At 39.7% G+C, this 21514-nt stretch overlaps 1 protein-coding gene across 5 annotated transcripts in view; it reads left to right on the top strand.

Moving 5' to 3' along the window:
- Nucleotides 1-21514, top strand: part of osbpl3b (oxysterol binding protein-like 3b) — a 196194-nt gene that overhangs the window by 45126 nt on the left and 129554 nt on the right. For all 5 annotated transcript variants that reach the window (XM_059654038.1, XM_048563469.2, XM_048563478.2 and 2 more), the window contains exon 2: nucleotides 8848-9080. In XM_059654038.1, the coding sequence (XP_059510021.1) occupies nucleotides 8988-9080 (93 nt within the window). In that variant the 5' untranslated portion in view covers nucleotides 8848-8987. The remainder of the gene's footprint in view (nucleotides 1-8847; nucleotides 9081-21514) is intronic.

Genomic DNA, 21514 nt, shown 5'->3' with positions numbered 1-21514 from the left:
GAAACTTCTCACTGCAGTTCCTGCCTAAATGTTTGTTTGTTTTCCTGATCAAACCCCCAATAATGTTTCTGCCCTCATGCCATAATATCTATTAATATCGCAAGTGTCAATTTGAGACTAATACCTGCTTGGAAATAAGGGATCGAAGGAGCTAAGTAACTTCAGCTGCTGATTACTTTGAGGAAAATTGAGCTTTCCAACTGTTGGAAGAAGCACATGCAGACCTCAGCTCACTGATTAAATTTTAATGATGAAGAAATGACACCCCTCCAAAGTGTCCTTTTTAAAATGACATTTTAAAGGTTTTCTTTGTAGTGGATGCAATTATGCTTTAGCTGGTATGAAGCTGAAGCTTCATGTTATGACCTCCTTGAAGTGTTCCTAAATCAGGTTTAAGTAACTTCAAATCCACCCTGCACCAGCATGATATAATTGTGTTGCGTATTTAGCCTACACTGCATGTTTGTAGCCAGCAAAGGACTGTAGTGAGCCTATATATTATATTAATAATCTAGCAAGAAGGAATAGAGTGCAATTTTGTTAAATGTTGATGTAGAACATTTAGGAAACATTTTTTTACTGACGTTAATACTATAATTGAAAGGTCCAAACTGTAATGTTTCTCTATGTTGTAAGAAGGCTTTTTCATTCTTTTAATATTTAAGAATTTCTTTGAGCTTGTGTTCCCTGGAGTTAAGAAGAAAGACAGCTGGTATCAATGAAACGTATAAAAATTTTCAAGGGCCTGACAGGGTAGATATTGTGAGGCTGTTTCTCCTGACAGGGAAGTCTTTGAGCTCAGGCTTATAGTTTTATGCTAAGCATCAGCCATTTAATGCTAGATAATAAAATGTGAAGCTGGATGAACACAGCAGGCCCAGCAGCTTCTCAGAGGAGCACAAAAGCTGTTTCGGGCCTAGACCCTTCATCAGAGCTGAGACTCTTCGACAGAAAAATTTCTCTGAAGGGTCTAGGCCCAAAACGTCAGCTTTTGTGCTCCTCTGAGATGCTGCTGGGCCTGCTGTGTTTATCCAGCCTCGCATTTTATTATCTTGGATTCTCCAGCATCTGCAGTTCCCATTATCACTGATACAATTTTAGCCATTTAATGCTGATAGGAAGTGAAATTAGAGATAATAAGGTGCATTAAATTGGTGATACTTTTGAGCCATAGTGGTAAACAAGAACGCAATTGTCCATCATTACCATACCAACTCTGAGATCCATCAGATCAGTTCCATTTGCCAATTCCATCTCCATGGCTTTTCAAATGTTGTTTAACAAATTTCTTTTATGAAATTATTGACAGCCTTTGCTTCAATTGCCCTCATTGGCAGAGAATTCTAGTCATTGAGCTTTTTTAAAAATGTTCTTTATCCTCCTTGTATCCCTTCCCAAAAACTTTAAATAAGTATACCATTGTATTTGTACCATCAGCAAACGGGAGCTGCTTTTCTTTACCTACCTTTTGTAAACCCATTATGATTTTGTTCGTGTCTATCAGATTCTCCCTCAGGTTCTTTTTCTGCAAGAACAAGGTCGCTACTTAAACTTTTCGCTAAATTCCCTCAATGCTGAAATCATTCTGGTGAACTTCTGTTGCACATTCTCAAAGACCTTCTCCACATTCTTACTAAAATTTGTTGCAGGCTCTTCCCCACATCCAGCTGAAAGCTGGAGTGCATGCTGTCTGAGTCAGGAGACATCCATTTCGGGGTACAGCTTCTCCTTCCAGTTTATCCAGTTTTCACTTAATCTAATACCTCTTTGATCCCCATTTTGACTGATATTTTGTTGGCACCCTTTTCATAGAGCATAGAACAATACAGCGTGGTACAGGCCCTTTGCCCACGATGTTGTGCCAACCTATTATCCGACAAAGATCAATCTACGTTGCATACCCTACATTTTACTATCCTCCATGTGCCTATCACTTAATATATTGTCTGTCATGTATCAGACTTCACTGCCATTGCCGGCAGCGCATTCCACATACCCACCGTGCTCTGTGTAAAAAAAAACCTACCTCTGATATCTCCCCCATACCTTCCTCCGATCACCTGAAAATTATGCCCCCTCATAATAATTTTTTCCTTGATAATAACACTAATGCAAAGTACTATAAACATTCAAGCCTTTCCCTCCAGCTGTAAGCACGTACCGCACTCCGTATAGGCTCCATGCCATTTCTTGGTACCAGCTCATGGTTTAAGTTTCTGTGGAAATTTTTCACGCCCCTTTTATTTCAACTACCCATCGAACTGCATATTCTGTTTTTTGCCAATCACTTTACTTCTGCTTTTAATTAAGTGCATTTGGCCTAGTGGTCATGTTAAAAATTCAATGACCATATAAATTTTTCGCCTTACCATTTTATCAAGTTCCCTTTTCATCCAAGGAGCCTTGGCCTTTTTTCCCTGGTCTTTATCTTCATTGTTACGTATCAATTCTGTGCCTGATCTGCCTCTCAAGGGTACCATTGTTTTCTTAAATAACTCCTGTTAGTCTTTGGTTGCATTGTACCTTGTCCAGATCTCTCCTCATCTCACTGAAAATTGCCCTTTTTCAATTTAGAAGTTTTGGTCAGGATTTTCCTTGCTTTTCTCCATTACTAATCAAAATCTTATGACACCATGATCACTCTCTCTCTTAGATGTTGTACCACAGATATTTGATTTCCTTTGTCTGACTGATGCCCCAGCACTAGATTTGGCATTGTCTCTTTTCAAGGACGCATTTGTCAAGGGAGTCTCCTGAACTTGCAGAAATTCCACCCCGCCTTGCACGTTTAAGCTAACATTTTCCCACTTGATGTTTGTGTAGTTAAAGCCCTCCAATATCATCAGTCTCCTGAAATCTACTCCTCTTTTGCACTCTGACTGTTTTTAACATTGAGAGAGATGGTGGCATAGTGCTAATGTCACTGAATCAGTAATTCAGAGATTAATGCTCTAGGACGTGGGTTCTGGTCCCTCCCGGTGGTTATAGTGTGTTCTTTATAAGCTATTCTCAGTAATGATGAACATGAAACTATCAATGCCTGTTATAAAGAACATTCAGTGATGGGTTTTAAGGATGGAAATCTTCTAACCTTACCAGATCTGGCCTACATAAGACTCCATTGATACAACCATGTGGTTGACTTTTTAATTGCCCTGTGAAACAGCTTAGCAAGTTATTCATTTCCGGGGCAAGCAGGGACTGGTGGTCTTCCTGGACTTACCAATGGTGTACATGTCCCACGAAAGAATTTAAAAAGTTCCTATTGGAAGGACTATAGAAACCTCCGGTAGCATGACTGCCCCATTTTTTTCACTTCTCACTGCTAAGCAATGGATTCTGTCCTTGCTCTTTCAAGAACATCTGTTTCCAATGCCACATGACTTTCCTAATCAGTACTGCTGCCCCAGCTTCTTCAATTCTCTATCTGTCCTGAATGCTTTGTATCCTTGAATAGTAAGCTCCCAGCCCCCTCGATTTGTAGGCAATGCTTCTCTTAATTGTTGCTACCTCATGTTCTCACATGGCTATATTTAACATACCAGCATTATTAACCCTGGTTTATGTAAGTGATATCTAATGTACAGCTGTTAAGAGGATGTGCTCTGGAGTTGGTTATAGTTGTCTTCTAGGTTGTTGTATACAACTGACATGGGAGTTGGTAAATTATCTGGTCTGGAAGTGTGGTGGTTTGAGATGTAGGAAAAACTTTTTAAAAAAAAGTTAAGTAAATACAGTATGCAGTCTTTTAGTTTATGTCTGTTGAAGGTATTGAATATTATGCATTGATTTTTAATTTTTTTAACAGTTTACAGGGACCATACCTTCATGGAAATACTACTTGTGAATGAGGGGGAAAAATGGTTTCCATAAGATAAATAAGTATAAATTGCGACGTGTTTGAGCTCTAAACAAGTAAAAGCTACAAATGCATAGAAAATTCACCTTTATGGAAATTCTGCTTTACTTGAGAATAAACATAACTATTGATTTAGGGATGTGGATGCTTTTTAATGCTGAAACATGTAGTTATTAGTTCAAAAATGTTGGAATATGGATGATCTGAATATTTGGTTCTCTCTCTGGCTCACTGATAGCCCCCACCTGAACATTGATAAATTTATGTCACACCACTGATATCATTTTTGAAGTAATGTGTTTAAAAGCTACCACGAACCAAAGTGAAAGTAAATTCAGCAGAATCAGAGGCCATATAATTACTGCAACGTAGCCAGTACAGTATGTACAAATGCACTTCTTCCAATGACTGAACTTGTTTCCAATGACTTTGATTCTCCCTTCAGCATTCACCCAGCCCCCAAGCATACCAAAAAGTTCAAATTAACCTTGGTCATTTTTATCACTAACCTTGTTCACAGATTATCTGAATGACTTCTTTCGTTTCAAATGTACCACTACAAAATAATCTGATGAAATTCAAACTGAGGATCCTTTGTCATTTACATACTTTGAAATGTTCAGAAAATAAACCATTGTGTCAAATGTGTCGCAATCTTTCAATGTTTACTGCGTTAAAGATTCCATGTTGAGATTAAGAACAAGTTGAGAATCAGTTTAGATATAATCGAGTTTTGAAATACTGTCAACAAAATACCTCTTTCAGTTTATAGTAATATGACATGTCAAACGGGCAGGTGGGTTTTCTCTTTGCTTTTGTTAAGTTGAAAATAGATAATTTAAAATTAAGATTGATCTAACATTCTTGCACTTTAATTCTTTAAAAATAAATCGGTAATCTGTCGTTTGGAAATACTGAAGATTTTTCTTTTAAAAAAGGAAGTCAGTTTGTTAATTTGATGGCTAACAAAGTTTCTGTACAATAATGTTTACTTTATGCTAATATGAGTTTAGTGTTAGTCAACTTTACCTGTGTACGTACCATGGGAATCGAGTGTTCAATGGAATGCAGATTTTCAGGGGTGAACTCTGTTTATTATCTTTATATCATGCTTTGTCATATGGATTACTCTTTGGCACTTGTTCCTGTTTAAGATACAGCTTCTAGGGTACCTCTAAGTGAAAACAAAAATCCTTTGCATTTTAGACATGAAGAAATCCTAAGAGAAGAGGAGAGTCATAGAGCTGTACAGCATGGCAGCAAACCCTTTTGGCATGGATGAGTTGTCCCATCGGATATCCCAAATTAATCTAACCTAGTCCCGTTTGCCAGCATTTGGCCCATATCCCTCTAAACCCTTCCTATTTTATATACTTGTCCAGATGCCTTTTAAATGTTGTTGTAGTTGTACCAGTCTCCACCACTTCCCGTGGCAGCTCATTCTATACATACACCACCCTCTGTGTGAAAAAAATTGCCTTGTGTCCCTTTTAAATCCTTCCCCTCTCACCTTATGCCTATGCCCTTGTTGGATAAGGCTGAAGAGACAGGAACTGATAAGAGGCCTAACAATGGGCTGCTATGTGAATGAAATTATGCTGAATCAGTCAGGTCTGCTAAGAGTTAAAACTGCAAAAAGCTAGGAATGGCAGTGTCTACCAGACAAGACATACGTTTACAAAATATTCAGGATTGGTGATGTGCATGGATAATTCCAAACAAGACACATGCTTGGCAAGAGACGTGTGTAAAGAGCCTGAAGAAATCCTATTGTTCAGTCAGACTTTGAAGATTAACATTGTGCAAGAAGTGCCTTATGTTAGGAGGTTTGATGAACACATTAAGCAGAGTTTCAGCCTGGCCAGCTGTAAACCCTCCTGGGTAATAACATTTGGGTTTAGTAATAGAAATCAGAATAGTGAAAGACAGTAATTGAGATAGCTCTAGTCATTAAGTGTGTTGTTATTTGTTTAAATACTTAATAAACTAATCGTGGTTTTTTTAGAACTCTTAAGTGTCTCCACTGTACCTTTGTCTATGTATGTATTGTTGTGTCTCAGAGATGGGCAACACCCTCCAGTTTTGGACTCCCCCACTCTGGGGAAAATACCTTGGTTTTTCACCCTTTCCCTGTGCCTCATGATTTTATAAACCTCCATAAGGTCACCCCCTCAGCCTCAGATGCCCCAGGGAAACTAGCTGTATCCTATTCAGCTTCTCCATATGCCTCAAACCCTCCAATCCTGGCAACAGTTTCAAGCTTCACAATATTTTTCCTACAGCAGGGAGACCAAAATTGAATTTAGTATTCCAAAATTGTCCGAACCAATGTCTTGCCCAGCTGCAACATTACCTCCCCACTCCTGTACTCAATGTACTAACCAATAAAGGGACTCCACTTTCATGGAACTATGAATCTGGACTCCAAGGTCACTTTGTTCAGCAACACTCCCCAGGACCTTACCATTAAATACACAAGTCCTGTCTGATTTGCCTTTTCCAAAATGCAGCACCTCACTTTTATCTGAATTAAACTCCATCTGCCACCCCTTGGCTCTTTGGCCCATCTGATCGAGATCCTGGTATACTCTGAGGTAACCTTCGCTGTCTACTATGCCTCCAATTTTGGTGTCATTTGCAAACTTATTAACCATACCTCCTACGTTCACATCCAAGTCATTTACAGAAATGACAAAAAGCAGCGGACCCAGCATTGATCCTTGTGACACACTGCTGATCATAGCTCTCCAGTCTGAAAAGCAATCCTCTTCCACTACCTTCTGACTTAGTTCTGTATCCACATAGCTAGTTCTCCCTGTATTCCATATGAGTTATCTATGCTAACCAGGGGACTATGGGGAACCTTGTTGAATGCCTTACTGGAGTCCTTAGATCACACCCACTGCTCTGCTTTCATCAAACTCATTCAGGTTGGTGAGACATGATTTCCTACACACACAGCCATATTGACCACCCCTAATTAGTCCTTGCCTTTCCAAATACATATGAATCCTGTCCCTCAGGATCCCCGCCAACGATTTGACCACCACTGATATCAGACTTACGAAGCTGTAATTCCCTTCTTTTCCTTACCACCTTTCTTAAATAGTGGCACCACGTTAGCCAACCCCCAGTCTTCCGACACCTCTATGATACAAATATCTTGTCAAGGGGCCTGCTTGGTTTCTCGCAAAAGTGTAGGGATGCACCTGATCAGGTCCTGGGGATTTATCCACCTTTATGCGTTTTAAGACATCTTCTTAGCAAAAGGAAGAAGAGTCTTAAACTTGAGAACTGTTCATTTGCTACTGTTGCTGTACCAGGGGATCGTTTTTAATTGAATATTGTGAGTAACTTTCAGCTATCGGTTCTCAATATTGTCTGTGCCCCTGTGTATCAGTCCCCTCTTGCTCTGCAGTTGTTTCTGAACTTACCAGTTTTCAGGATTCAAGGTTTCTTTGCTGTTTTGTTATTGTATTTAGCTCCAAGGTTCAGTGACATTCACACAAATTTGTGGTTGTAGTATTCAAATGTGTCTCTCCCTCAATTCAGTTCTCTGACATTAGTCCTTTTTGCTGGCTTTATTATCACTTGCTGAATGTCTCAGTGGTCTTCCAAAGGGAAATTGGATCATTATCTGAAAAGGAAAAAGTTGCAGGGCCATGGGGAAGGACAGGGAGAGACCCTGCATAAATTACCCCTTTAAGCACTGCAGGCTGAATGGCCTCCTCATCTGTAAATGTTATGATTCTGTGACTCAATGCTGAGAACTCAACACAGCACTCTATATCTGATGTAAGCACACTAACTATATCTTCAGTTTTACAACTTCACGCTTGAGTTTTATTGCCAAAGGGTAGGCTTTGTCTGGTGGATAAGAAGTACTGCGAGTTTTTGGAAAAGGCAGCATCTGAGGAGAGAAAAACAAAGTTGATGTTTCAAGTCTGTGATCATTTGTTCACACTGGAAATATTGCAGATTTAATAAATTTTCCTGTGGATTTTATTATTTTACTCGTTGTTCAGCGTAAGCAGAGACTGGCATTTAGTACATTTCGCAACCGTGGGACACTGCAAAGCATTTTCCAACCAATTAAACAGTTCTTGAAGTAGGAAATATTGTCAGCAATATACACAGTGCAAGTTCTGTCACTTAGCTGGCAATAAATGATCAGGTACTATGTTTTGGTGGCAATAGGCACTAACTCAGCATGTTTAGCTTGAGACTCTAATCAACTGTCCACTTTCACCTCAATCTAGTCAAGAAAGTTAGAAAAAAGCTATCGAATATTTGATTTTTTTTAATTTCAAAAATAAGTAAGTCTGAGGACCAGTTATGACAATGAAAATTGTCACCCAATAAGCACGAATGGCTGGCTGTTTACAAACTGACCAAAAAGAATGTTTATTGTTCTACAGCAACATAAGTTATGTGCCCTGAACGTAGAAAAATCAATCTCAATGCAGTGAGTGTATGCAACTTCCTGGAATCTCTGGAAAAAAAATCTATTTTCAGATGATAAGTGGGCGTTCATTTTGATGTTGTGAAATGGTACTTCATTTGTTCTAGCCGGTCCTAATGACTTGCAATCCCACTGCAGCTCAAGATTTAATCCTAGTGCTATGGGGATTTGGGCTTTTAGTATGTCTTCTGCTACAAACCATGCAACTTCCTTAATGTTTGACGTAACTATGTAAAAGGATAGGCTTATTCATGCTGTTGGGAATAAAGTACATCGGGGGGGGGGGGGGGGGGGGGGGTTCTGTGTACTTCAAACGTAGGTTTGTATTAGTAGTCAGTCTGACCTAATTAATTCCATAGTGTGAGCTACAGCGGTTGAATGGATTGTAAAATTTGTTTGAAAATATCCGTTGCTGAAATACTACTGACGAGCAGCTTGGAAAGGTAACTTACTAATTGAGATTGTGTATTTTTTTGGTACACGTTTGAACATAATCTGAATTTATGCAACCTGTTTTGTTTTATAGGATGAAATGATGATAAAAGTTATAGAAACTGAACTTCTCTTCACTTGATTGCTGTTGGATGAAAGGAACTGAGACTAATTGCTTGAATTGCTTAAAACACTGACTTGGTTGTTCTAGAGGACACCCAAACTAATATCATCATGAACAGCGATGAGCAAAGCATTGCAGTGCCACAGAAGTTATTGAGTCCAAGCCGGAGTTCCAACAGCTCTCTCAGACCAGATATTCGCCAGGTACAGAACATCCTCTTGTGCATCTTTTACTCCTTTTATAATATATGTTTTGTTTAAATATCATATCTGTAGCCCATGTTATTAAAGAAAAGTAAAATGAATGGATGGCTTCAGACAATTACCACACTTTTAATTCACATGGTAATGTTTGCCTATTAAAATATTTGTTTTTTGACATTTCTCTTCCATTAATGCTATTTAGAAAGAAAAAAAACTTTAGTGCCATTGCAATAACTGCAAAATATGTGATCGTGACTGTGCAGTAGAATGTAGTGGTCAGCATATCATGACCTAAAAATCTGTAAATATACAAAATGGTGGAAATGCACAACAGGTCTGGCAGCATCTGTAGTTACAGTGACAATATTTTGTATTGACAGTTTTTTCAGAACTGTTGTGGTTGCTTTTTTCTAATGTTGCTTACGGGTCCAGATTGAATGTAGAACAGCTACTCTTTTTTTAAAAAAAACATATAATTCGTTCATTCAACCAAAAAAACACACGGTAAAATTTCCTTGTGCAGTCTGTCTTCATATAAAAACAATTAAAACTGCACTGCAACTATTCTGTTTACTCTAAAGTTGAAAATGGAATTATTATTCTGTGGTCTTCAAGAAAACTAAATACTATTCTCAATATTTTAGCCTGTTCTTTGAAATTATATAGTTTAATAAGGAACATAATTACAAATAGACATGTTATGAATTTATTTTCCTTTTTGATTGTATAGCCCTAGATAACAATCAGGAACATAGCATGGTACAGATCAGGAAAAGGTCCTTCAGCCCACCAAGTCTGTGTTGACTGTGATGCTATTCTATACTAATCCATTTTAATTTGTATCCCTATATTCTCTGCCTGTTCATATGTCTGTCTAAATGCCTGTTAAACATGGCTACAGTATCTGCTTCTACCACACCTCCCTGGCAATGCATTTCAGGCTCCTACATCCCTCTATATAAATAACTTGGCGCTCTCATCTCTCAAAAATTTTCCCCTCTCACCTTAAACCAAAGCCCCATTGTATTTGACATTTCCACCCCGGGAAACAGACTTAAACTATCTGCTCCATACATGTGTCTCATAATTTTATATACTTCTATCAGGCATCCCTCAGTCTTTGACACTCTACCGAAGGTAGTCCATGTTTGCCCAGCTTCTCTTTTAGTGGTTATTACACTATAATCCAGGCGACATTCTGCTAAACCTCTTCTGCACCTTCTCTGATGCCATCCTGGCTGTAGTGTGGTGACCAGAACTGTGCACAGAAATCCAAATCTGGCGTAATGTTGTAAAGTAGAGGGTGACACTCTTTCCCCTCCCCCGCCAAGAACTAAAATGGTAATACTCAAAGAGGAGCACCTCGCCTTAAAGGAGTGGGAAAAGTGGTGTAGCCTGCTTTTCAGCAGCTTCTAGTGATTAAATAAAATAAATGCCTGACACTCATTTTAAAATCAAAAAATAACAATTTATTTATCTAACTCTCTAACAGTGAACAAATTAACTAAACTGTTAACAAACCAAATAAACCCCTTCTGACTACTGACTGTGTTCCCAAATAAAGCAAGATTCGAATGGCATCCAGTTCTAACAAATACAAGTCCCACTTAGTTATTAAAAAAAAGCATTGAATTTAGTCTCTTAAAATTGCATCAGAGATAATGGGAACTGCAGATGCTGGAGAATCTGAGATAACAAGGTGTAGAGCTGGATGAACACAGCAGGCCAAGCAGTATCATAGGAGCAGGAAGGCTGACGCTTCGGGCCAAGACCCTTCATCAGAAATTTCTAGGCCCGAAGCGTCAGCCACCTTGTTCCTATGATGCTGCTTGGCCTGCTGTGTTCATCCAGCTCTACACCTTGTTATCTTAAAATGGCAGCCAGGTTGTCTTCCACAATATACTGTGCCTTCTGCGTCGAATGTTCTGTCAGGAACGCCTTCTCTGTTCATTCTTCTGTCAGGAATATTAACCAGTTGTGCCGTTGGTATGTTTGATATTTAGATGGTGCTTTCTCTAAGACCTAGAAGAGGCTCTGAGCCAGCATTTCTCTCTTGAGAGCTGAGGGCTTTTAGCTCTGGTGGATGGGAGTTAGCTGTCTCACATGTCAGTTAGCTTTCTTTGTTTTGTCCAATTGCCCCCACTTTCATACCCAAGATGACATCTCAGTTTCTTACAATAAGAATGCTCCTATGTTGTCAAAACCATCATATTTAAATTTAGTTTTTTTTTTGGTATCTAAGTGCCTAGTTCAGAATGATTGGCTAAATTCAAAAACTTGTTGTCATGGTATCCAGAACTGTTGCTTGGACTGCTAACAGTACAGCCTTTCAATATGAATGTTTCAATTAATGTGCTCTCTGTGTACTTGAAAACTTCCAACTGCTGCTCAAAGACATGCATTTTATATCTCTAAACATAAAAAAAGCACATCATCATTTAAAGGGACCATGTAATGTTTTGCCCCTTAACAGTTTACAAATGACAAATTCTAACTTGCTGCCTTCCAATCCATGAACAACATACCCAACTTTGCAACACTAACTAAAATCTTATACACTTGCAGCATGACTTGCTAACTTTTCTTCTCAACAGCCCAATTGATGAAGACAAACATGCCATATTCCTTCCCTACCATATTACCCACTAGTGTTGTCACTTTCAGGAAGCTTTGGATTTGCGCCCCAAGGTCCTTATTACTAATGTGCAGACATTTACAGTATACTTTCACCTTGCATTTGACCTCCCAAGATGCACCACACGACACTTGTCTGGATTAAACTCCAACTGTCACTTCTCAATCCAACTTTCCAGCCGATCTGTACCCTGCTGCTTCTTTTGATGTCCTTCCTCACCCTCCACAACTCCATCAATTTTTGTCATCTACAAACTTAATAATCAGCTTTCTGACATTTTCATCTATGTCATTCACATATTACAAACATCAGAGACTCCAGCACTGATTATTGCATAACTCTATACAGGTCTCCAGTCAGATGCACACCCCTCCGTATCCACCCTCTGACTAAGCCAATTTTTTTATCCACTTAACAACTCCCCATGGATTCCATGTGATTTGATCTTCTGGATTAGCCTACTGTGAAGGACCTTGTCAAATGCTTTAGTAAAGTCCTTTTGACACCATCCAGTGTCCTACGTCATTAATCATCTTTGTCACTTCCTCAAAAATAAGTCCATCAGGTTTGAGACAAGACCATCCCTGCACAAAGCCATGCTGATGACTGGCTCTAATAAGTCCATTCTTCTCAAAAAGCAGGTTAATCCTGTCCCTAAGAATCTTGTCCAATAAATTCCCTACCACTCATGTAAGGCTCACCGACCTAAAGTTTCCACCAAAGGGTTGTGTTCAATGATTATACCCTATGCTTTAATTTTTGGTACAGATGTTACAGTTTTCTTCTTGATTGAAAAAGGGGTGACTATTTTTTTGTTCCTTAATTGTACAGAGTCATGAAGGCATGTGTAACAAAGATGTTTAATTTTCCAGCTCAAACATTGAATCAGCTTCACATGACAAATGTGAATTTGTGTTGAGCTGGGGTAGGCTACCTGTTCTGCTCAGTATTGGCAGGTAGAGTTAGGATAGAATTTTCTGAATGCAGTTGTTTTTGCTAATGTAACAATCTACTTACAAATAGAAGCTTGCTGGAGGATATAGCCTGTATGTGGCTGGACATGCTATTCTTCACTCCTTTCAAATCTGCTATCATCACCCTCTCCTCAAAAACAACCCCTGACCTCATTATTCTTGAAAGCTACCATCTGCCACAGTATGTCCAAACTTCTTTCCTGTCCAAAGTCTTTGAGCATGTTGGTGTATCTTCTTTTCAAAACTCCATGTTTGAATTTCTCAAATCACCTGATTTGTATCTGCCACAGTACCAAAAAAGCTTTTATCAACGACTCAAATGCATCTGATCCGATTGTGACATCAATAAACTATCATGCCTCACCCTCTTGACCTGTCTGAAGCCTTTGACAGAATTAACCAAATTATCCTCCTCTACTGTCATTCATCCGAATGACTTTGCTATTTAATCATATTCAGAGTGTAGCTTGCAATGATTTCTGTTCCAGCTCCTGTACCATTCACTACCGGTTGTGTCCCAAAGAGTCTAACTATGGCGAGGTCTTCTTTCTCATTTATATTTCTTGTCTACTTTTTGGTAACATCATCTGAAAGCACAAGAGATGTTTTTAAATGAGCATTAATGGTAACCAGATTTATCTCACAACCATCTCTCTTGAATTCTCCTCGTTGCTACATTTTCAGAATGCTTATCAATGCCCAATTTATCCTGGTTAATGTGAGGACGGTTGAAATTCCCTGCCAATACAATCCTTTTTGTTCCTTCACTTCTCAGCAGTTTGCTTGCTGATTTGCTCTTCCACCTCTGACTGTTTTGGGATCTGTAGTATCACATCAGCAGTGTAATTATTGCTCACTTTTGTTCCTCAGTTCAACTTGTGTAGTTTCATTTGATGCTCCTTTTAGCCTATCGTCCCTTCTCACTATAAACATCTCTATGTTTGTTTCCTTGACCAATCTTACAACCTCCTCCCTCTTTTTCTACTCCCACTGTATTCTCCTCGAAAATCCTGTAACTAACAATGTTTATATTTCATTGCAGCCCTCTTTAACTTACTTTTCAACAATAGCTCTAATTTCATATTTCTAAGAACAGTGATGACACTTAGTTCGACATTACCACTGCCTTTCATGAGCCCTGTGCTGACTGTATGTTGTCACATTGCTTGTCTGACATTCATTGCAGTATAAAACAGAATTCCCTGCAATTGACAATTGTAAAACTGAGAGAGATAATGGGAACTGTGGATGCTGGAGAATCTGAGATAACAAAGTGTGAAGCTGGATGAACACAGCAGGCCAAGCAGCATCTTAGAAACACAAAAGCTGGCGTTTCAGACCTAGGCCTGATGAAGGGTCTAGGTCCGAAACGTCAGCTTTTGTGCTCCTAAGATGCTGCTTGGCCTGCTGTGTTCATCCATCTCTGCACTTTGTTAGTTGTAAAGCTGAAACCATTTAATTGGAGATAACAACATGATATGGAGCTGGATGAATACAGCAGGCCGAGCAGGAGAGCTGATATTTCAGGTCGAGACCCTTCTTGAGACATGTTTCCTGCTCCTCTGCTGCTTGCCTGCTCTGTACCGTGTTATCTCAGATTCTCCAGCATCAGCAGTTCCTACTATCTCTGCAACCATTTAATTGGACCCTGCCAGATGCTGCGCTGCTTCAACCACAAACAGTCTGTGGCAAAAATCTGATGCTGAACCAGACTGTACACAACTGTGGTGCTGTATTTGGCAAAAAGATAAACATCCACTCGAATCTGCGCCAGAAAATGTTGCCTGTTTCTGTCTGCCCAAAGTCTTGCCTGTTGCTAGTACACTGATCCTTTTACCAACTCTAGATATTACAGTTTTAACACATTCCTCATCAACTTCTCACATTCAGCTCTCTATCAACTTAAGATCACCTGAAACTCAGTTTCTTGAATTCTTACCTGCGCCAGTTGCCATTCACATATCATGCCAGCACACACTGAGTTACAGTGGCTTCCAGTTAGGCAATGCCTCAATTTTAAAATCTTCACAGTCTGTTTTAAATCCATGTGCTCATTTTTACATCCCTCCATTGTCTTGTCCCTCACTAATTGTGCAGTCTCACCCAACTCCATCAGCTTCCAAGATAACTGTGGTCCTCTAATTCTGGCCTTTTGAATACCTCCAATCGTAATATACTTTAATGATATTTTAGGAAAAGAATCCCTCTCCTATCCACCATCACTATGCTTTAAGTACTCTGTTGATGTGCGTATGTTTATGTTGGTAAGTGGTGTTCTGTAGCGATCTGTACTGGATCTTCAGCTTGTCACTGATAACCTCCAAATGCTTTTTCCAAGTCATTGCTTTAGGTGCATTTTGTTGATGACATTAATGTAGGTGGAACAGCATGTTCTGTAGATGGGGAGGAGGCTCAAAGGGCCATGAACATATTTACTGAGTTAGTAGAACTGTGGCAGACGGCTTTCAGTATGGAGAAGTATGTGGTCACACGCTTTGGATTTGAGAAAAATGAATCAGAATTTTTAAATGATGAGAATATGAAACAGTGACTAAGTTCACAAATCAGAAATAGCTGGTGTGTAGGTGTTTGGTACAAAATGTAATCTAGAAGCCTATTGGAATGTTGACCTTTATCTCCAAGTATTGAACTACAAAGAGAAGTTTTTGCTTCAGTTGTACAGAACTTTGTGCAGATTCGTCTTGTGTTCCGTTCTTGGCACAGTGCCTAAGTAACAGTGGGCTGTCTCTAGATATGGAGCAGTACAAAATGATGCCAGACATAAAAATTCATAAGAATGAGTTGAATGAACCGCCTTATATTCCTTAGACTGTGGATGACTGAAAGTGTTAAAATTATAAATCGAGAAGATACAGAAGTGATTCTGTCTAATGGACTTGCAAGAACACAAGACTTTGCAACTGGAACATTCAGAAGTAAAATTGAGCAACACGTTTTAGCTTAAATGATGCTGAAAACTATTTCCCTCGTTGAAGGACTGTGAATGCTGGGGGCGGTGTGGGGGCAAATAAAATGAAACTTCAACAGTAGACCGCTTTTTTCATTGGGTAAGTTTGCCTGTGACCAGAGTGGATAAATGTGATTTAATGTACAGCATAGCCATGATACCTGGAAACTGATCATGGATGTGGAACTCGAACACATGTTGCTGTATCTATGTTCCTGTCAGAAATGTCGTTTATGGCAACTTGAAGCACGAGTCGTTTGTTATAGTTATTTATGTAACAGTTGTAACTACGTAAAGAAGTTATTAATTGGTTTTAAAACATTTGTTGTGCATTTGGCACTGTGTGGATAATCCCAACATTATGTTGTGCTGCTGGTATTGGCATTGTGATATGAGTGTGAGCAAAGAATCTGAGCAAAATGAGAAATTTTCCACATCAAATGGCACTGTAATTTCTGAAAGAAACTTGGAGGAGGTGTACGTTGAGAAAAATGCATATCTCTCATCAGTTTAATTGGTATTAAGTTATGCTCATCTTCAATTTAACATAAGAACATAAAACAGTACAGGCCCTTCAGCCCACGGTGTTGTGCTGAACTATTACCCTACTAAGATTAATCTACCCTGCATACCCTACATTTTACTGTCCTCCATGTGCCTATCCAAGAGCCATTTCAAAGTCTCTAAAGTATCTGACTCCACTTGCACTGCTGGCAGCGCGTTCTATATGCCCACCACTCTCTGTGTGTGAAGGACATCTCCCCTACACCTTCCTCCAGTCACCTTAAAATTATGCCCCCTCATAATAGTCATTTCTGCCCTGGAAAGTTATGGTTCTGTGTAAGAGTTACTTAATCAGTCCCATTCTTCTGCCATTCCCCCTTGGCCCTGAAGTTCTTTCCTCGTAAATAGATAAGCTCATGAATGTTAGTCCAACATCCTCCCATTCGCTAACTCTTGCGCAAATTCATTGTACGTTGATTTTGGGAATATTGTTTATATATTACCAATGCTGATGACTTCAGCTTGACATTTGATTGTAAGCTGTGTGTTTATGGAATCAGGAAGTTGAACATGAACATGAATTGAAAAAATGTGTATGAAATATTTAAGCTGCAGCACTCTCCAAGCTTTTTCATGCATTTTCTAGTTTTGTTTAAATAATTAATTGTTTGGTATGAGAGTACTTGAGTATTGTGGAAAAAGATATTTTGTTCCAGCTTTTTGCCTTGCTCTTCGTAAGGACAATTTGAAAGAATGCTAAATGAAGGGGAAAATCAGCGTTTATATTGACTGATTGCTTGAGGACTTTGTTTGTTATGGAGAATGTGAGTATTTTATGGTGTTGAAAAACGCTGTGTTGTCTCTGCAAGGAAAATGGCCCACTGTATGAATTTACATAGATTCTGTTACACCCTAAGCAGTGAATTTTGTTGCACGATGAGCATTACTCAGCAAATGCTGTTAAATTGAAGAATCTCCTCTATAGGCCAGCATTGGCTGATTCAGTATGATCACTAGCTTGCATACTGCAAACAACTGAAGGATGGTCTATTTGATATCTGCAAGTGATACAGGCCTCATACAGCCAAACAGAAGTGATCTTATCAGTGTATCTGTTATCATGCAGAATGGCTTTAATGCACCTTATTTCAGCATCAGATTTGCACAGTGAACAGATGGCAGTGGCCTTATTTATGAGGTTTCTCATGAGGCCAGTCTTGCAGCATATTGCACTGTACCAATCTCCCAGTTGCAAAACGACCACAGAACATAGGTTTGCAGTACCTGACTGTCTCAACACACTACTGACCAACTTCCCACATTTAAGGTACTTTGTAAACTTGAGGTGACCTAAACCTCAAACTTGCACCAGTTTCATTTCACATATCACACTTGTGATTGCTCACTTACAGTGGCTCTCAGTTAAGCAATATTTTAAATTTTCATGCTCATTTTTTAATCTAACCGTGGTCTTGCCTGTCCTTAGCTCTGAAATCTCACCCAGCCTTGCAAACCTCCAATGTAAGTGTTCACCGTCCATGCCTTCAACTGCAAAGTCTCCAAACTTTGAAATTCCTACTCTCAACATTCTCCAAAAAACAATCAAGCACTTGGTTTTGTTTGAAAATCCTCCTGTAGTAGATTAGCTGCTGGCCAGTCTCAGCTGTGATTGCTCTGTGCAGCATTGCTTATTGGCCACATGTATTTGCTAAGGCCCATAATGGTAGCTTCCTAACACCAGCTAAAGGTACAACTCGCATTGCTTGAAGCCTGTTAAAGGGGTAGTGTGGTGTGGCTCAACTTGATGTTGGTAATCATGCAGGAAGTGGTTCTGACTTGAGAAAAGTTGAAGACTCTTCAACTTGGGAGAGAATGGCATTCAAGGTTTTTGAAATTGTCAGTGGATGCTGTGCTGGAGGATGTAGAATAGTGGAAAAACCTTCCCTGGTGGTCTAGTGGTTAGGATTCGGTGCTGTCATGTGCTGCGGCCTGAATTTGGTTCTTGGTTAGGGAACAAGTGTTTAGGGGTGGCATGGTGGCAAAGCGGTTAGTACTGCTGTCTCTCAGCACCAGGAACCTGGGGTTTACTTCCACCTTTGGGTCACTGACTGTGTGGAGTTTGCCCTTTTGCCTGTGTCTGTGTGAGTTTTCTGCTGGTGCTCCAGTTGCCTCCCACAGTCTGAAGATGCGCTGGTTTGGTGGATTGGCCATGCTAAATTGTCCATAGTATCCAGAGATGTGCAAGCTAGGTGGGTTAGCCATGGAAAATGCAGTATTAACAGGGGTAGGGTGGGGCATGTGTGTCTGGTGGAATGCTCTTCAGAGGGTCACTGTGGACTCGTTGGGCCAAACAGCCTGCCTTCACACTGGGGATTTTGTGATGCTGTACCTGCAGGAGTTGGTAGGTTGTCCAGACATGAACTCAAGGTAGTGGACATATTGTTATGGGAGTTATTGCCAGTGGTATCACCCCAAGGAAATGGATGCCATGCAGCAAAATATTTAATAATCTCACGTGAATGGCCAAGGTCAGTAAATACATCTGCTGAAGTTTCATTTGGTCCCCTCCACCCCCCCAGAAGAAAACTCAGGTACTCCAATAATTCATCACACCACTCACCACTCATTTTCTGACAGTGCTAATTGATTAGGATTTGTACCTGACATGCATAGATTCTACTGCACCTTCATATTCTTAGCATTGCCACAAGCCCCACATGCTTATTTTTGAGCTCGCAACTACAAGTAATATGGGCACATACCCAAAAAGATTCTACCATAATTGCTCCTCTTGTAGGCACTGTAGCCCACAGTCAGTAGAAAGAGGTACTAAGTGGAGGGGGAACCACATGCTGTCTAATCCCCATGGAAGATATTGTGCTGACCATTCCTTGAATGACCACTGTTCTAAAGTAATTGATCAAAGATGATGGTATTCTCATATCTAATCTTCCTTTTCACTTCCCACAATCCTCCCCATCCATAATCCACATCTCTTATTCTTACGGCTGCACCCTCCTTCCCTGCCACAACCATTGCCTTGTGTCTTTTACCACAAAAACTGCACCTTTCTAGCTGAAAGACCAAGGTGACAGTGGTGATGAAAACACATTGTCACTTGAAAGTTGCAGCCACCAGCTCAGATACTGACACTGTATTTGTCTTAGAGAGTGACATAAAGGCAAGATCAATACTTGCAAGTTACAAAGCCAATCAAAGCTGAGTGTAAAGAAACACAAATACTAGATTGGGGAAGGCAGATGTTTAAGTTCTGCAGAGGACCCAGATGAGAACCTTGGAAGGGCAGGCTACATAAGAATGCTGATGAGCCCCACACAGCTACTTGTGCTGTCTGCTAGGAAGATTATCTGAGAGCCAGCGTTCAATGCCTAGGAGCATGGAGTGGATGACAACAATTTGGCATGGTTCATTACTTTTACTCATTCGCTACAGCATTGAAATGTCACCAATTTGTGAACATTATGGACCACCCCATGATGCAACATCTGATTTGATGATCTGACAGCTCCCCTGGCAACGCAAGTAGGTTCAACTAAAAGTTTGTTTGCTACAATGCACACTCAGACTAAAGTTCCATGAGTTTACTCCCATGCCAGAAACTGCTGGAATTTGTGCTATTTGTCCTGTGCTTACTTCAACCATGTCTCACCGCAGCAAAATCATATTCCCACATGCATATCAATGCTGTACGTTCATCCATCTTACCCACTTTCTGGACCTCCTGTGTGCCTTATCCTGCCCATTTCTTTTCTACCTCCAGGACTGTGATAGCGCTTCTTCTGGATTGGATATAATTGGACCTTGCTCCTGACCTAATATTTACTCTGTTCCTCATCCCCCTGCCAAATTAGTTTAAAACTCCCTGACAGTGCAAATGAACGTCCCATTAAAAATATTGGACCTATACCAGTTCAGGGGCAACCGGTTCAGCTTATACAAGTCCCACTTACCCCAGATGCTGCCCAATGATACAAACATCATTCAAATTCTTCTAAGACATGCTATGTGTGAGAGATTGAGTGAGAGAGAGAGAGATACTTTCTCGGCAGTAATGAGCATTTGTTTACATTGGGAAAATTTTATAAGCAAACAAAGTAAACAATTGAGAATTAGGCACCAGTTTAGAAGGCCAGTGATTGACTTCTTTCGTTTTCTTTTAATTGGGGGAAACCTTTGGGGGGGGGGAGGTGTTGGTGAAAAGGTTTTTCTTTTAGTATCATTTTGGTCAGTTCAGCAAGGTTCTTACCTGAAACTAGATGTATAAAGTACATGCTTCTGAGAAAGGGAGAAGATATTTAGAATTATTGAAAGTAGGTTACCTCACTACGGAGTTTAGTAAAATTTTCAAACCAGAAAAGTTTTTAGTTAAAATCCTGAAGAGGTTATTTAAAGCTGAGAAGGTTTTAAGCTCTGTTGTTTCAAGGTTCCAGAATGACAATGAGATTCTCATGTTTGGGAATTGAAGTCACAGGTGAATTAAGTTCTGCAGTGATGATAGAGAAGGGAACTATCCCTGATGTGAGTACTGTAAAGGGTTGTCTTTGGGATTGATAGGATTATGTGCTTACTGTGTGTTTTGAAATCTTTAAATTTGTGTTGAATGTAAACTATTTTATTCTATTTTATCCATCACAAAATTTTACAGAACAGTTTAACATCTTGGGGAATCTGTAGTAATTCATCAAATTGGTTATCAAGGTCAAAAACACAAAAGATGTATGTGAGAAACCAGTGGAATGAGTAAGACAGATACCAGATACCTTGCGCGTTGGAGCAAGGAAACTTCGCAGACATGAGCAGGAACCATCAGATCAATGCTTTATCCGTAACAATATGTCATTTTCAGAAAACATGCCAAAGAAGGTTACAGTCAAAAAGGAAGGAATTAAATAATTGTTCTCACTGAGGTTAATGAGCCTATCGTAGAAGGAAAACCTGATGTGTGTCTCTGAGAAAAATGGGTGATCTCGATCTCACCTTTTGGCAAGAAGGTAATGTTTATCTCACTAATTTCAAGTTTAATACTGGAGCTGGATGAGCGTGGCTACATTACCAGAATGTATTTTCAACCATGCTGCTACCAGCTGCAGATACATAACACTGAGGATTACTTGTATGCTGCCAGCCCTTCTCCAATAGAAGAGACAACAGATAACTTGCACATATTTTGCACTCGAGTTCTCACTTTTGAAGAACGTATCTTGCTTTCTGTTTTCTTCACCATGACTAAAGGAGTACAGAAACAACAGTTCCAGAAGCAAACAGTCATGGAACAATGAACCAAGGAATGACTAGTCAAGGAACAGTCTGACATGGAACAACCAGTCAATTA

The sequence above is a fragment of the Stegostoma tigrinum genome, chromosome 2, assembly GCF_030684315.1.
Source record: "Stegostoma tigrinum isolate sSteTig4 chromosome 2, sSteTig4.hap1, whole genome shotgun sequence".
In the NCBI taxonomy this organism is placed as follows: domain Eukaryota; kingdom Metazoa; phylum Chordata; class Chondrichthyes; order Orectolobiformes; family Stegostomatidae; genus Stegostoma; species Stegostoma tigrinum.
The sequence above is the reverse complement of the archived record's forward strand: the minus strand, read 5'-3'. Positions and strand labels throughout refer to the sequence as shown.